General features: G+C 47.5%; 1 protein-coding gene across 3 annotated transcripts in view; it reads left to right on the forward strand.

Moving 5' to 3' along the window:
- NEK1 (NIMA related kinase 1) overlaps positions 1-16139 on the forward strand; it is a 282342-nt gene that overhangs the window by 13343 nt on the left and 252860 nt on the right. For all 3 annotated transcript variants that reach the window (XM_075347215.1, XM_075347229.1, XM_075347221.1), the window contains exon 2: positions 2213-2309. In XM_075347215.1, coding sequence (XP_075203330.1) covers positions 2213-2309 — 97 coding nt within the window. The remainder of the gene's footprint in view (positions 1-2212; positions 2310-16139) is intronic.

A 16139-nucleotide genomic window follows, 5' to 3' on the forward strand; every position in this document is an offset into this window, starting at 1 on the left:
CTTCTCATCACTGTCCCGCTGTCTGTCTGACAGTTCAGGACAGCGGTGACTTCACTACTGTGCTGATATGGCCAGAGCACAGACAGCGTGCGAACGTGCAGGAGCGGCGGGGACCGAGGACGGGTGAGCGTGTGCGGTGCAGAGCCCTGTGTGTGTGTGCGGTGCAGAGCCCTGTGTGTGTGTGCGGTGCAGAGCCCTGTGTGTGTGTGCGGTGCAGAGCCCTGTGTGTGTGTGTGCGGTGCAGAGCCCTGTGTGTGTGTGCGGTGCAGAGCCCTGTGTGTGTGTGCGGTGCAGAGCCCTGTGTGTGTGTGCGGTGCAGAGCCCTGTGTGTGTGTGCGGTGCAGAGCCCTGTGTGTGTGTGCGGTGCAGAGCCCTGTGCGTGTGTGCGGTGCAGAGCCCTGTGCGTGTGTGCGGTGCAGAGCCCTGTGCGTGTGTGTGCGGTGCAGAGCCCTGTGCGTGTGTGTGCGGTGCAGAGCCCTGTGCGTGTGTGTGCGGTGCAGAGCCCTGTGCGTGTGTGTGCGGTGCAGAGCCCTGTGCGTGTGTGTGCGGTGCAGAGCCCTGTGTGTGTGTGTGCGTGCGGTGCAGAGCCCGGTGTGTGCGTGCGGCAGAGTCCGATGTGCCTGTGCGGAGTACGATGTCCGATGTGCCTGTGCGGAGTACGATGTCCGATGTGCCTGTGCGGAGTACGATGTCCGATGTGCCTGTGCGGAGTACGATGTCCGATGTGCCTGTGCGGAGTACGATGTCCGATGTGCCTGTGCGGAGTACGATGTCCGATGTGCCTGTGCGGAGTACGATGTCCGATGTGCCTGTGCGGAGTACGATGTCCGATGTGGAGTACGATGTCCGATGTGGAGTACGATGTCCGATGTGGAGTACGATGTCCGATGTGGAGTACGATGTCCGATGTGGAGTACGATGTCCGAAGAATACTGACAGGAAATGTGTGTGCAGGGGGCGGCAGAGGGCAGGGCTGGACACTGGGGTGGGGCTGGACACTGAGGCCGGGCGGTGCCAGCTGTGACTGAGAGGTGTGGCACAGGAAGTGGTCAGTTTGCTGGAGCTGAATGTAAACAAAGAGCTGCAGAGAATAAAGGGATAATTCAAGAGGAACAAAAGTTAGAAAACAAAAATAACAATGTAGGGGTGTTTTATATGACAATACAGCACAGATTAGCTTACCAAAATATTTGAGTTTGTCGGACAACTCCTTTAAGACTAAATTCCTTGATTGTGTGAGAACGGCTGCAGACAGTAATATATGTGATACACCATTGGATTCAGAATCTCCTTGCTTACATTATGTTGCAGTCAGATGAGGTTGCAAAAACCTGCTGTCTGATTTCTCTTTAAATACCTACAGTATGCTCATATTCACTGTGAAATCCCCCTCCACATGTAGCATACACGTATTAGTGATCTGAAGTGCTGAATATATGCAGGGAATCTGCATTATGTCTACCACATATGCCGTGGCCTGACACTTTATGGACAGTAGCCAGACTAGTGCATGTTTTGTCAATACATCTTATACTAAGTGCATATGTCATTAATGAACAAAAGTACATAGTTTTTCGCGGTGTAGACTTGGCCACAATATGCTCCTATTTACCAAAGGGAGGCCATAATTTTGTCCTTTTTTCCTGTTTTGCCTCCTTTTATATGTTATGTATAACAGTACAGGAAAAGTTGCAGACTTTACTATAAGAAGAGCCACCACAGTAACATATATACCTTTTTCTACTCCTTTGCATTTGTCCCTATGGTGGATGGTACTATAACGTCCTTCTAGAGTGGGGTCACAGTCGGCTGAATACCTCCTGGGTGTATGAGCCACACAGCGGCAACAAGCTCAGTCCGACTTTGTGTAAAGACTTAAATACACATTAGATCAGATTAGAACAATCGAGTGGCCAATAACTATCTCTTCCGTCTCCCCTACCAGGGAGTGCTCGGTTGTGCCCACCATTCTTGTGTTCTCTATGAGAGAGCTTCTCCCAGACTTCTCTCAGCGTCTTGTATTTGCACTGAACAAAAGATTTGACTCTTGAAATTGAACATACATCGTCTGTGAGGAGTCTATGGCCCCCATATTCTTTACATGGTCTCCATATTCACCTAAATCGGCAGTTTTGGCCAGCACTAGTTCTTGGCTCCGTGTGCTAGTTGAAGCTTCCAGTTTTGATTGATACCTGTTATTTTTTACTTTTAGATGTCAAACAAAGAAAGGGCGGAATCGAGGAGAGAAGTGGCTGTGCTGGCAAACATGAAGCATCCGAATATTGTCCAGTACAGAGAATCATTTGAAGGTTAGAAACCTGTGTATTTTGTGACTGCACTACAGTATTTGTACCACAGTGATCTATGGACACGTTCTTTGTCACAGTATGGTCTGATCTTAAAGAGAACCTGTCAGCAGGATTTAGCACTATAAAGTGAATATATGGCCAAAATGGTGCTATGATGCTGATTAAATGGATACCTGCAGTGAAGACATCTGATCTTTGATTGCTGAATAATCTTCCTCTAAAGTTTTCATGATCAATGTGATGAATGATGTCCTCCGTTGATCTTGGCGGGACTTGGGCATAGGGTCTTCAGCTTCCTCTTCACCCCTCCACCTGCCTCCTCTATTTCTTCTACAGGTCACTGATTATTCAGTGACCTGCCTCCTTTTGAAATTCCGCCGCCATCGCTGCCACCGCCATGATTGCGATGTGCAGAGCATGCGTAGTGTGATTCTACGATCTGCAGGTCTTCAATAAAATAGTGCCAAATGCGACACATGGGCAGACCAAGATTTCAGCTCATTGACCTTCTTTGTTAAGCTGAAATCTTGATTTGCGCATGCGCCGTATCCGGCGCCATTTTATTGAAGACAGTCTGTGGAATCACACTTGCATGCGCAGATTGCGATTTCACCTTAATGAAGAAGTAATTGAACTGAAATCTTGGTCTGCGCATGCGCCGCATTGGCCTCTATTTCATTGTCCTGCAGACTGCCTGCTGAATCATAGTGTGCATGCTCTACCCACCGCAATCATGGCAGTGGCACAGAATTTCAATAAGGAGGCAGGTCACTGAATATCAGTGAACTGTAGAAGACATCGAGAAGGAAGGTGGCAGGGTGGGGAAGAAGTATAAGACCCTACCCCCCAAGTCCTGCCCCGATGCACGGTTGACATCATCATCAAAACTTTAGAGGAAGATTATTCAGCAACCATAGATTGGATTTCTTCAGTGCAGACATCTTTGTAATCAGCATCATAACACCATTATGGCCATTATTTACTTTATAGAGCTGCGTCCTGCTAACATGTTCTCTTTAATATGCAAATCTATGATTTTAGGATTGTACAGCTTAGGAAATGTCCCGGAATCATGCACTAATTTTGTGCTGTCTGCAAAGCTGAATATATCTGGTACCAAAAGTTATGTGCGAGCCAGTGAAAGATTTCCATTCACTCTGAAATGCAGACTTTATCCCTCACCCTATGACGGCACCACGAGAGAGGATCCGCCCATCCAGGACAGGAAACCTTCAGGTTAAAAAGGGGCGGTCCTCTCGCCGCCTCAGTTTGGTTTCCTGTCCTGGATGGATACCTCAGGATGCGGCCCTGGAGGGCCGTAGTTCTTCTAGCAAGTCTTACCCGGTCCTGACGTGCGGTTCTGGCGGCGGCACGAGTCCTGCCTCGTCCCGTTCGGGTGCCTGGAGGCGCCATGGCGGACCCCGGGGGTTGCGTCCATGAGCGGGTGTTTTGCATCGGGCGGCAGGTAAGTACAGCAGCCTGCCGGTCCTTCCTGGGCGACGGGGCTGCTCGCGGCCACGTGTGCTGCACGCCGCCGCCATATTGGGGGCGTGCCTTGAGTGCGGGTGTTGCGCATGCGCGGCAGCCGCACCGACCATGCGCTGACGTCGGCGGTGACGTCAGTACCCGGAAGTGGGTCCGGAGGCGCGGGGGGAACGTACTCCAGTGCTCCAGCGCTGGGTTTAAAAACTGAGCTCTAAGCTGGGGAGCGTGCTCCAGTCCTCCTGCATTGCGGAGGTGTTGTTGCCATTGCAATAGGGAATATGGACAAGGATGGGCACCGTGAGGAGGACCGGCACTCGGTGCGTGAGTCCTCCTCCCCTACTGCTGGCAAGAAAGGGGTGAAGCCACTGGAGCGTCGCAGGCAAGAAAGGGGTGAAGCCACTGGAGCGTCGCAGGAGCGACTCTGGCTCTGATGCCAGCTTATCCAGCAAGCGTGGCACCCGGGCCCCTAAACAGCCCCGGGATGCATCTAACGGCAAAGGCGCCTCCAAAGGGAAGACTTTGATGAAAGCTCCTTCCCCAGAACCGGTACCGACCCTTCATCTCCTTGGGTGAGTGATCTTCGGGCATGTGTACCTGTTGGTCATTGTTTTTCCTGGTGTTGTGTCTCCCCTCCGTCCCTGTCATGCGTAGGTTAAAAAACCGCGGAAGTGTACTGCCAAATCGAATGACAGGGAATGCGCCCTCTGTACCCGGCAACTGTCTCCGTCCTGGTCCAAACGGCTCTGCAAAGACTGTATCCAGCAGACCATTTCGGATGAGACTCCTGGGTTTGCTAGTGATCTTCGTGCCATCATCCGGTCCGAAGTCCAGAGTTCTCTGCAGTCCCTGAAAGAGCCTCCCCGTAAGAGGCATAGACAGACCTCCCCGGCTTCGCCATCCAGTCGATCCGAGGGAGAGTGTGGGTCTTCTGGTTCTGCATCTTCTTCCTCTGACAGTGGGGCTGACGTCCACCATTGTTTCCCTGTAGAAGGCACGAGCAAATTGATTAAGGCTATGTGCGCACTTACCAGATTTTGCCGCGGATTTTTTGCGGTTTTGCTGCATGTTTCGCTGCAGAAAATGTTCATAACATCTCTGCAGTGAATCACCAGCAAAACCTATGGGCAAAAAAAATCCTGTGCGCACTAGGCGGAATTTGACAGCTGCATGTTTTGCTGCGGGATTCACGCAGCAAAAACAATTGCATGTCACTTCTTTTCCGCACGTCGCTGCGGGATTTCACTCCATTGACTCCAATGTTAATCGTGAAATCCCGCAGGGAATAACGCAGGAAGCAAATTCTGTGCGGTTCACTGCGTTTTGCTGCGTTATTCCCTGCGGTATTTCGCGGTTTACCTCCGGTAATGTACATCGCCTGTTTGCGGTTTTGCAGGGAGGTGATGTCATTACAGGAAGAGGAAGCCGTGCAGAGTAAACACACACACACCCACACCCACACACACACACACACACACACACACACACACACACACACACACACACACACACACACACACACACACACACACACACACACACACACACACACACACATACATACACACATACATACATACATACATACATACATACATACATACATACATACATACATACATACATACATACATACATCACAGACACAGAACACACATAGAAAGCAAACGGAAATATAGAAAACAAATAACGTGGGCTCCGCTGTATATTTACCTTCCAGCCGAGGTAAGCACAAAGCGGCGGCCCGGTATTCTCAGGCTGGGGAGGGAGAGGGGCAGGGTTAATGTCCCCCGCCTCACTCCCCCTCCCGCAGCCGAGAATATCAGCCGCAGCTGCCCCGGCACTGTCGCATGCATTATGCGGCAGTACCGGCGTGTCCCCGGCTCTTCCTGCCGCCGTGTAGCAGTGGCAGCAGGGTAATACAAGGGGTTAATAGTGGTGGATCACCGCCATTAACTCCAGGCTTGATCATGGCAGCGTCTATGTGACAGCTGACATGATCAACCCGTAAGTAAAGTGAATAAACACACCGAAAAATCCTTTATTTTAAATAAACCAAACAAGCCTCGTTCACCATTTTATTAACCCCTCCCGCACCAAAGCTCCGGCGTAATCCACAGCTCCGGCGTAATCCACAGGTCCTGCGCTGCTTACATCCAGCCGCGACTGTCACAGACACAGCGCTGAATGAATGCAGCAGACAGCAGAGGTAATTACCGGTCATTTCCCACGGCCGGTAATGTGAACTCACTGCCGACCGTGGGAAATGTAGCGATCTGTCCTCTATCTATCTATCTATCTATCCCTCTATCTGTCTGTCTATCTATCTATCCCTCTATCTATTCTTCTGTCGATCTATCTACTATCTCAGAATTAAATGACTTTTTTTTTTTTTCTTTTCAATGTGCTTTATTGCATTGAATGCAATAAAGCACATCCCAACCCGCACACGGCAAAACCGTGGCAATACCGCGAATAATACCGCGGTGAAACCCCAGCAAACCGCGGCAAACCGCATGCGGTTTTCGGGTGCGGTTTGCGCGGTTTTTTACCGCGGGTGCGGTAATCTTTGAGAGCATGCGGAATTTTCTCAAGAAAATTCCATTTCCCAGTGCGCACATAGCCTAAAGCTGTCAGGGACACTATGGGCATTACTGAAGAGAAATTGCAGCCTTCAGTCCAGGATGTCATGTTTGAGGGTCTGGAGCATAGAAAGCGCAGGACCTTCCCGGTGGTGGACAAGATACAGGCGTTGATCTCTAGGTAATGGAAGAAGCCGGATAAGCGGGATTCTCTTCCAGGCAGCTTCAAGTGCAAGTATCCCTTTGAGGACGCTACCTGTTCCCACTGGGATAGGGCACCCAAACTGGATGTGGCTGTGACTAAGGCATCAAAGAAGTTTTCCATTCCCTTCGAGGATATGGGATCCTTAAAGGACCCTATGGATCGGAAGGCGGATGTCTTCCTTAAAACCGCTTGGGAATCATCTGCGGGTGCTCTCCGGACTGCCATTGCGGCTACTTGTACGGCACGGTCTCTGGTGATGTGGTTGTCCGAATTGGAGGAGAAGCTGAGGGACAAGGTTCCTTGGGATGAGATTATTTCTTCTCTGCCCAGGCTGCAGGGAGCGGCAGCTTTTATCTCAGATGCATCGGCAGACTCCACTCGACTGGCTGCTAAGACTGCAGCCCTTTCTAACGCGGCTCGTCGAGCCTTATGGTTGAAATGTTGCCCGGGGGATCTACAGGTTAAGTCTAAGCTGTGTTCCATTCCCTGTCAGGGCGAGTTCCTGTTCGGTTCTGGACGATGTTCTTGAGAAGGCTGGGGACAGAAAAAGGAACTTTCCGGCTCCGTCCTTTCCCTCCTTCAAGCGATCCTTTCGTAAGAAGCAGTTCACCCGTAAGTTCACCCCCAGGCATAGAAGTACCTGTTTGGATCGCAAGAAGGAAGATAAGGGTTTCTTGTTCAAGGGCCCTTCCCAATCCAAGAAGTTTTCCCAATGACGCCCTTCCCCAGGTGGGGGGGAGATTGGCCTACTTTCTTCCAGCCTGGGAACGTATTTCCTCGAGTCCATGGATTCTCAATATCATCCGATCAGGTCTGACGTTTCCATTCCGCAGTGTTCCTCCCCGGCGCTTTCTCCAGACATCCCCAAGGACGTCTCCGAGCGAACAACATGCCTTTGAGGGGGAAGTGAAGTCCCTATTGCGCCGGGCGGTCCTGACAGACGTCCCATTGGCGGAAAGGGGAGAAGGGTTCTACTCCCCTCTTTTTCTGGTCGGGAAACCGGACGGCTCCTTTCGTCCTTTCGGGTCATCATAAACCTCAAAGGTCTGAACAGCCACCTGCAAATCTTGTCCTTCAAGATGGAATCGATGAAGTCCACGATCAAGTCTCTCTACCCGAATTGTCATATGGCTGTCCTGGATCTGAAGGACGCATATTATCATGTTCCCGTCGCTCCTCCCTTCCAGAAATATCTCAGGGTGGCGGTGATGGTCGACGGGTCGGTGCGACATCTGCAGTTCAGGGCCTTACCGTTCGGCCTGGCAATTGCGCCCCGAATCTTCACAAAGCTTGTCCTGGAAATCACTGCCCACCTGCGGGAAGACAGAATTCTCATTATCCCGTATCTCGACGACTTCCTCGTGGTGGGGGATTCGGCGAACCATTGTACTGCCGTCCTTCAGACTGTCTGCTCAAAGCTGGAAGGTCTAGGCTGGATTTTGAACAGGGAGAAATCAAGGTTGCTTCCAGCCTCGGTACAAGTCTTTTTGGGACTTACTTTGGACTCTCTCCTAAGGGAATGTCGTCTCCCACCTTCCAAAGTGGAGAAGATTCGCACTCTGGTGCAGCAGGCGGTGGCGGTTCCGCACATGTGTCTACGGCGGGATATGTCTCTTCTGGGCTCCCTGACCTCTACTCTCCCCGCAGTTTTATGGGCTCAAGGACATACCAGGGCCCTCCAGTGGGACATTCTGGAGCATCAGTCGTTTCTGGGGGACAACCTGAACAATCTGATTACGCTAAGCTTCAGCTCCATCGCCTCCCTGCACTAGTGGCTGGTTCCTGCGCACCTCCAAAGGGGAGTCCCGTGGTCTGTCCCGGTGTCCCGAATTGTGACTACGGATGCCAGTGTGTCCGGATGGGGGGCTCACCTGCTGGGCCGTCCGATTCAGGGTCTCTGGTCGCCCAGGGAAGCAGCTTCCTCCTCCAATATCAGAGAGCTGTTGGCCGTGGAACGGGCACTGACTGGGCTCCTCCCTTCACTGACCGGTCACCATACCCGGGTGTTGTCGGACAATCAGGTGACTGTGGCTTACCTGAACCATCAGGGGGGCACAAGGTCCAGGTCCCTTATGTTGATAGCCGACAGGATTCTGTCCCTAGCAGAATCTCACCTTCTGTCGCTCACTGCTGTTCACATCAGGGGGAAAGACAACATTGCGGCGGATTGTCTGCGCGAGGGGGAGTGGGCACTCAACCCGTCGGTCTTCGCCCTCATCACGGCCAGGTGGGGGGTTCCTGTCATCGACCTTTTTTCCACCAAACGGAACAGGAAGGTTCCTCAGTTCTGCTGAGTTCTGTTCAGTTCTGCTCTCTCAATCGCATACGCCAGAGGAAAGTCCCAGGGAATTGACAGGGCGTCCACAGCATACGGAAGTATGCTGTGGACGCCCTGTCAATTCCCTGGGACTTTCCTCTGGCGTATGCGTTCCCCCCGCTGGTACTTCTCCCCTCGGTCCTGAAGAAAATCAGGGACGACGGGGCCAGGGTGCTTCTGATTGCTCCCTTCTGGCCAAAGCAACCGTGTTTTTTTTTTTTTTTTTTTTTTTTTTTTTTTTTTTTGGCTGGTTCGGATGTCCCTGACCGACCCGTGGGTCCTCCCAGAACTTCCAAATCTCCTGTCCCAGGGACCTGTGTGCCATCCTCCGACTGTCAAGTTGCACCTGACGGCATGGAATTTGAGAGGGCGTTACTGATCAGTAAGGGGTTTTCCCCCAATTTAGTTTCCACACTGTTAGGTTGTAGAAAGCCTGTGACAACCAAGATCTACTGTAGGACTTGGAAAAAGTTCTTATCTTCCTCAGGTGCTAGTGTGACTGGGGAGGTTCCCATCGGTCCCATCCTGGAGTTCCTGCAGTGTGGGTTGGACAAGGGGTTGGCGGTTAGCAGACTCAAGGTACAGATCTCCGCGTTAGCAGCACTCTACAATTATGATGTCGCGGGGAACCCTTGGGTGGCTCGGTTTGTCAGGGCTAGTTCGCGCCAGCATCCTAGACGGGTAGTCTCTCTCCCCTCTTTGGACCTTAACCTGGTTTTGGGGGCCCTGACGGATCCTCCGTTCGAGCCCCTTGACTCCATATCTGTTAAATGTCTTTCCCTTAAGACGGTCCTCTTGGTAGCCCTGACCTCGGCCCGTAGGATTAGCGACATTCAGGCCCTTTCTATTGACCCACCTTACACTCAAATACTGGACGATAGAGTAGTTTTGCGCCCTGACCCTGCATACCTCCCCAAGGTTGTTTCTCGGTTTCATACGTCCCTGGAGATTGTATTGCCATCCTTTTGCACTAACCCGACGCGTGCGGAGGAAAGGCGTTGGCATTGTCTGGATGTCCGTCGTTGTCTCATCCAGTATCTTCTTGTCACCAGGTCCTGGAGGAGGGACAAATCTCTGTTTGTCTCTTTCCAGGGGCCTCAAAACGGGGTTAAGTGTTCCAAATCCACGCTGGCTAGGTGGATTAGGGACGCCATTGAGTTAGCTTACATGGCTAGGGGTGCTGCTGTTCCGGTGGGTCTTGAGGCACATTCCACGCAGGCTGTAGCATCTTCTTGGGCAGAACGGGCGGATGGTTCCATTGCTCAAATTTGTAAAGCTGCCACATGGTCTTCACCCTCGACCTTTTATAAGCATTATAGGTTGGATCTTTCTTTCTCCGACCTCACCTTTGGGAGACGTGTTCTACAGGCTGTGGTCCCTCCCTAATTTTTTCTTCGCTCTAATTCTCTCGTGGTGCCGTCATAGGGTGAGGGAAAAATACGTAATTACTTATCGGTAATGTGTTTTTTCTGAACCCATGACGGCACCCTTATATTCCCACCCTGCACTGGGGATTGTTGGTTGGTTCACCTTCCTTTCTTCCTTCTTCCACGATTTTTTTCTGGTGGTGGCCTTATACTAACCTGTTGTTTTTTTTCGGAGGTCCTCTCATGCTCTGTAATCAAACTGAGGCGGCGAGAGGACCGCCCCTTTTTAACCTGAAGGTTTCCTGTCCTGGATGGGTGGATCCTCTCTTGTGGTGCCGTCATGGGTTCGGAAAAAACACATTACCGGGAAGTAATTACGTATTTTTACATGCATATGTGCAGCCTAAGGAAGGGTCTGTGCCTGATTTAGGGAGAACACTGATGTGTGCTTCCAATGATCGGGGGACAAAATTCGCCTTTTCATCTAGAGAATTAAAAGTTTTAGCCATTACCGGTACTATTTGCTCTCAAAAATATTGTATACAATGCAGGTGTAAAGCCATCTTGTCCGGGACCAGAATAGAATATAGATTGGATGTAGAACTTGTTTCTCCTTCAGAGATATCATCTTCTAATGCATCCGAGACAAGACCAGGGAAGGTAGAAGAACATGGAAGAGAACCTTAGTGATGGACTTAGAGTTGTAAGGGGAATCCCCAAGACTACAGAATGCCCCACTGTCTCAAAGCCTCCAACAGTGGTCTCCTCTTTTAGGCTATGTGTGCACTAGGCGGATTTTTCCGCGGACTTCCCGCGGATTTGCTGCATGTTTCGCTGCAGAAAATGTTCATAACCTATCTGCAGTGATTCACCAGCAAAACCTATGGGAAAAAAAATGCTGTGCGCACTAGGTTGATTTTGACAGCTACAGGTTTTGCTCCGGCATTCCCGCAGCAAAAAGAATTGCATGTCACTTTTTTTTCCGCAGGTCGCTGCGGCATTTCTCTCCATTGACTGTAATGTAATCATGAAATCGCGCAGGGAATAACGCAGGTAGCAAATTCTGTGCCTTTTCCTGCGTTATTCCCTGCGGTATTTCGCGTTTTTCGGGACATAATGTTCATCGCTGCCTGCTTTTTGCAAGAAAGTGATTTCATTATGACAGGAAGAGGAAGCTGAGCAGAGAGTAAACACACACAGATCACACTCACACACAGACATATAGAATGCACATAGAAATCAAACGTACATATTAAAAATAAAAAAACAAAAAAAAGTGGGCTCCTCAGTATTTTTACCGACCAGCCGAGGTAAACACACAGCGGTGGCCCGGTATTCTCAGGCTGGGGAGGGCGAGGGCCATAGTTAATGCCCCCCCCCCCCCTCCCGCAGCCAAGAATATCAGCCCGCAGCTGCCCCGGGACTGTCTCATCCATTATGCAACAGTCCCGGAGTGTCCCCGGCTCTTCCAGATTGCCGTGATGCAGTGGCAATCAAGGTAGTAATGAGTTAATGGCAGCGCATCGCTGCCACTAAGTCCTGGCTTAATCATGGCAGCGTCTATGAGACAGCTTACATGTTTAAACCATAAGTAATTAAGTAATGTGAATAAACACAGACCACGAAAAATCCTTTATTTTAAATAAAACACAAAAAAGCCCCTCTTTCAACACTTTATTAACCCCCCAACACACAGCTCCTGTGTAATCCACCGAGGTCCCACGACTCCTGCAGACTGCTGCAGCCACGTCTGACACATACTCAATGCAGCGTTGTAACGAGGATGCAGGGGTAACTACAAGTAATTTCTCACGGTCGGTAATGTGAACACATTACCACTCGTGAGAATTGCAGTGTGTCCTCACAGGGACTCTATCTATTGATTGATCTGTCCTCTATCTATCTAGCCCTCTATCTAGCCCTCTATCTAGCCCTCTATCTAGCCCTCTATCTAGCCCTCTATCTAGCCCTCTAGCTATCCATTCATCTGTCTGTCTGTCTATCCCTCTATTATCTATCTATCCCACTATTATCGATCTATCTATCTCAGAAGGAAATTACCTTTTTTTTTTTTTTTTTTTCCTCCTTCAATGTGCTTTATTGTATTAAATGCATTAAAACACATGTACCCACCTGCGGAAAAACTGCACCAAGACCGCAACAAAACACATGCGGATTTCGGTGCGTTCTTTTTTTGCGTTTTTTTTTCCGCGGGTGCGGAAATCTTTTTTCTAGTGCGCACAGGGCCTTATAGTGTCTGACGTGAAAGATTTGGGCATATGCTAAATCGGAAGATCTTGGTAAAGGATTGAGAGTCCATTTTGCAGACTTTAGTTCACTTTCTGTCTGTGGACTCTGCATATCACTTCTCGCGGTTTAGCCATGTGAGGGGATCTAGAACCCAAGGATCTGTGAGCTCTGTCGAACTTGGAAACTTATAAAATGGAGTTGAAAAGATGACATAGTGTCCCCTCTAATTTGTTTTGCTCCACCATTTCCAGAGGGCTCCTGATCCTGATATTATATATTACTGTATATGCGTCTTCCCCTGTTCTCAATGTCATCCATAAGATGTCAGGCATTCCAGCTGGTATGAGTGGGATGATATAGCCTGTTTATGGCTGTACACCTGCTGTGCAATAGATGAGGTTTGTAATTTAGTCTCTGACACCCTCTCTGTTAAATGCTGCATCTCTCCTCTGATGGCTGTAGTATCAGCCCTGTATGAAATATAGTTCTCCATGTCTTATTTTGTTGGAATAGCACTTGTATGTGCCCGGAGGTGCCTCTTAACCCTCCGTCACATACAATATCGGTTCTAACGAGTTCACATACAATGTGACTGTCAGGCGCAGGCTAGAAAAATACCTAGAATATCTAATGTTTGCAATTTCAGTGCTCTAAAAGTGATCAGTGACCTTCATAGGGATGTAATAAGAGACTACACATAATCAGGTGCAAAAAAACCCCATTTACTTAACATAAAACTAATAACTCTGAAATACAAACATTTCAAAACTCCCGCCAAATAGTCCCCAGTTTGACTCTGTCAAAAAACTGTACAAAGAAAATTTATGGAAACAAACTTAATTTTAAGGTACCTTAAGTACTATTAAACACATATTCAATCAGAATTAGATCCTGAAGTTTCCCCAGAAAAATTACACTTGCAGAGCATGTGATGAATAAAAACATAAAATACCAACCTTATTGAGTGTGACGTGTTCACATACAACGAGCCTGAGAGATTAGCGCAGTTATATCTGTCCTCCTGAAGCTCCGCAATCCAACTGTGGTATGAGGTTTCACAGAGCTGCTAGAGATAGGAGACTACCTGGAGGGAGGGGATTTCCTCACAATCTGGTGAGGAAGGAGAAATGAAAGTAAAAGAGATGTGCCTGTCAGGCCTATTCTATGTGAGGGAGGGTTAAACTATGTCCACTTGTGAGGGGTCTTCCTGTAGGCACTGTTTGTCCAGGGGTGGAAGGTATGCATAATAGTGCAGGGAAGGAGTCCCTTTTAGGAGATGCAAGAATACTACCAGAATGTGGGGTTTGTATTCTGTCCTGATTCTGATTGAGAGTGACTGACAGCTGTGTTAGGGGAGCAGAAGACCAGAGCTTAACTGCATCATTAGGGAAACGGGGAGCATGGGCTCTCTGTCTGCCGTCTTAGGGTGAGGGGCTCTGTCATCCATATTCAATGAGACCTCCGTGACCGCTGGAGCTCTGTGTTCTACAAGAACCTCTCTTCCTGAAAGCGTCTGATGCACCTGCCTTGCAGGCGATACCTGAGAGGGGTAAATTCCCTCTGGACTGTCTGTTTCAGGTGCCAGGGAGAGAGAACATTGATTGGCCCTGTCCGCCACCATCTTAAAACATGCAGTAGTGGGGAAAGACACTGAAGAGCTCCTCAGAAAGCGAGAAATTCCAGCTGTGGAGAATAAAGGAGAGCATCTGCCTATCGTTGGAAGTGTGCTTCTCCCTTTTGCTGACATTGATGAAGACTGGATGCTCTAGGCCAGGTCTGGAGCTTGACCCGAGGCAGGAGCAGAACTAGGAGCGTCTCCACTCCTCCATAGCCAGGTCATGGCCCCTTTTTTCACAGTGGAATTGTCATGTGATCAAGGAAAAACTAGCCTTGTTGTCAACAATAACCAATCAAAGTGCAGTTTTAATTTTCTTAAAACAATTTAGGAAATGAAATCGGAGTCCTGATTGGCAGTTCTGTAAGGTCGCCACAGGGTACTGCACCTCAGTTAAGGTGCGGTATCTATCTTAGGTAAGGGGGGGTTAAAGGGAACTTGTCAGGTCAAAAAAGCGTTCTGACCTACATGCAGGAGCATGTGTGAGCTGCTAACCCCTTCCTACCCATCCCTGTGTAGTTATATTGTGTAATATGAAAGTAATAAAATATGTTTTATTACTTTAATATTCCCTATGTAAATAGAATAGGTCTCTAGCCCCATGGGCGTCTCATTGCCATGTGGGCGTCTACATGCTTTCCATGGTATCATGCCCCTGTGGGCATGATACCATGGATTTACATGAGCAACGTCAGTTCTGCAGCTTCAGAATCTCGCGTGTGCAATTACCATTCTCGTCGCCTTCTCATCCTGGCGCTTGCTTCTCGGCTTCATGACCGGAACTGCAGGCATCTTCTGAGCATGCGGACTGCGGCTTGTGAACCAGAAGACTGTGCAGGAATCTTTTGCAGAAGCTTAGCTTCTGGCATTTTTTTTTCTTACATTATATATATTTACATATACTTCAAAGGCAGTAAAGTGGCTAAGTGCAGTGATCGGTGTATTCTTCAGGCGGCTTTCTTTTGGAAGACACTGATTTTTTTTATATATATATATATATATATATATATATATATATATATATATATATATATATATATATATATATATATATATATATATATATATATATATATATATATATATATATGTATATGTATATGTATATGTATATGTATATGTATATGTATATATGTATATGTGTATATATATATGTATATGTGTATATATATATGTATATGTGTATATATATATATATATATATATATATATATATATATATATATATATATGTGTATATATATATATATATATATATATATATATATATAATATGTGTATGTATATATATATATATATGTATATGTATATATGTATATGTATATGTATATATGTATATGTGTATATATATATGTATATGTGTGTATATATATATATATATGTGTGTATATATATATGTATATGTGTATATATATATATATATATATATATATATATGTATATGTGTATGTATATGTGTGTGTATATATATATATATAATATATATATATATATATATATATATATATATATATATATATATATATATATATATATATATATATATATATATATATATATATATATATATATATATATATATATATATGTGTATGTATATAATATATATATATATAATATTTATTTATATATTATATTATATTATATTATATATTATATATAAGATATATATCATATAAAAATTACCTTCTCACCCCCTGTGGGTGGTTATTTGTCCTTCCTCATTCTCGGGTCCTCTACCAGAGGCCTGGGAGTTTGGGGGTTCTGCGCAGGATCTTAGTTGTTCCCAGCACTGCGCTTTTCTGGACAGAGAGCTCAGATGTTGCTCCTGGAATCTGTTGCAGCCATTTTTCCAACTTAGGGGTCACTGCTCCAAGTGCTCCTATCACCACTGGAATCACTGTTACCTTCACCTTCCACATCTTCTCCAGTTGTTCTTTAAGGCCCTGGTATTTCTCCAGCTTCTCATATTCTTTCTTTCTGATGTTACTGTAATTAGGCACTGCCACATC

Source organism: Anomaloglossus baeobatrachus, chromosome 1 (assembly GCF_048569485.1).
Source record: "Anomaloglossus baeobatrachus isolate aAnoBae1 chromosome 1, aAnoBae1.hap1, whole genome shotgun sequence".
In the NCBI taxonomy this organism is placed as follows: Eukaryota; Metazoa; Chordata; class Amphibia; order Anura; family Aromobatidae; genus Anomaloglossus; species Anomaloglossus baeobatrachus.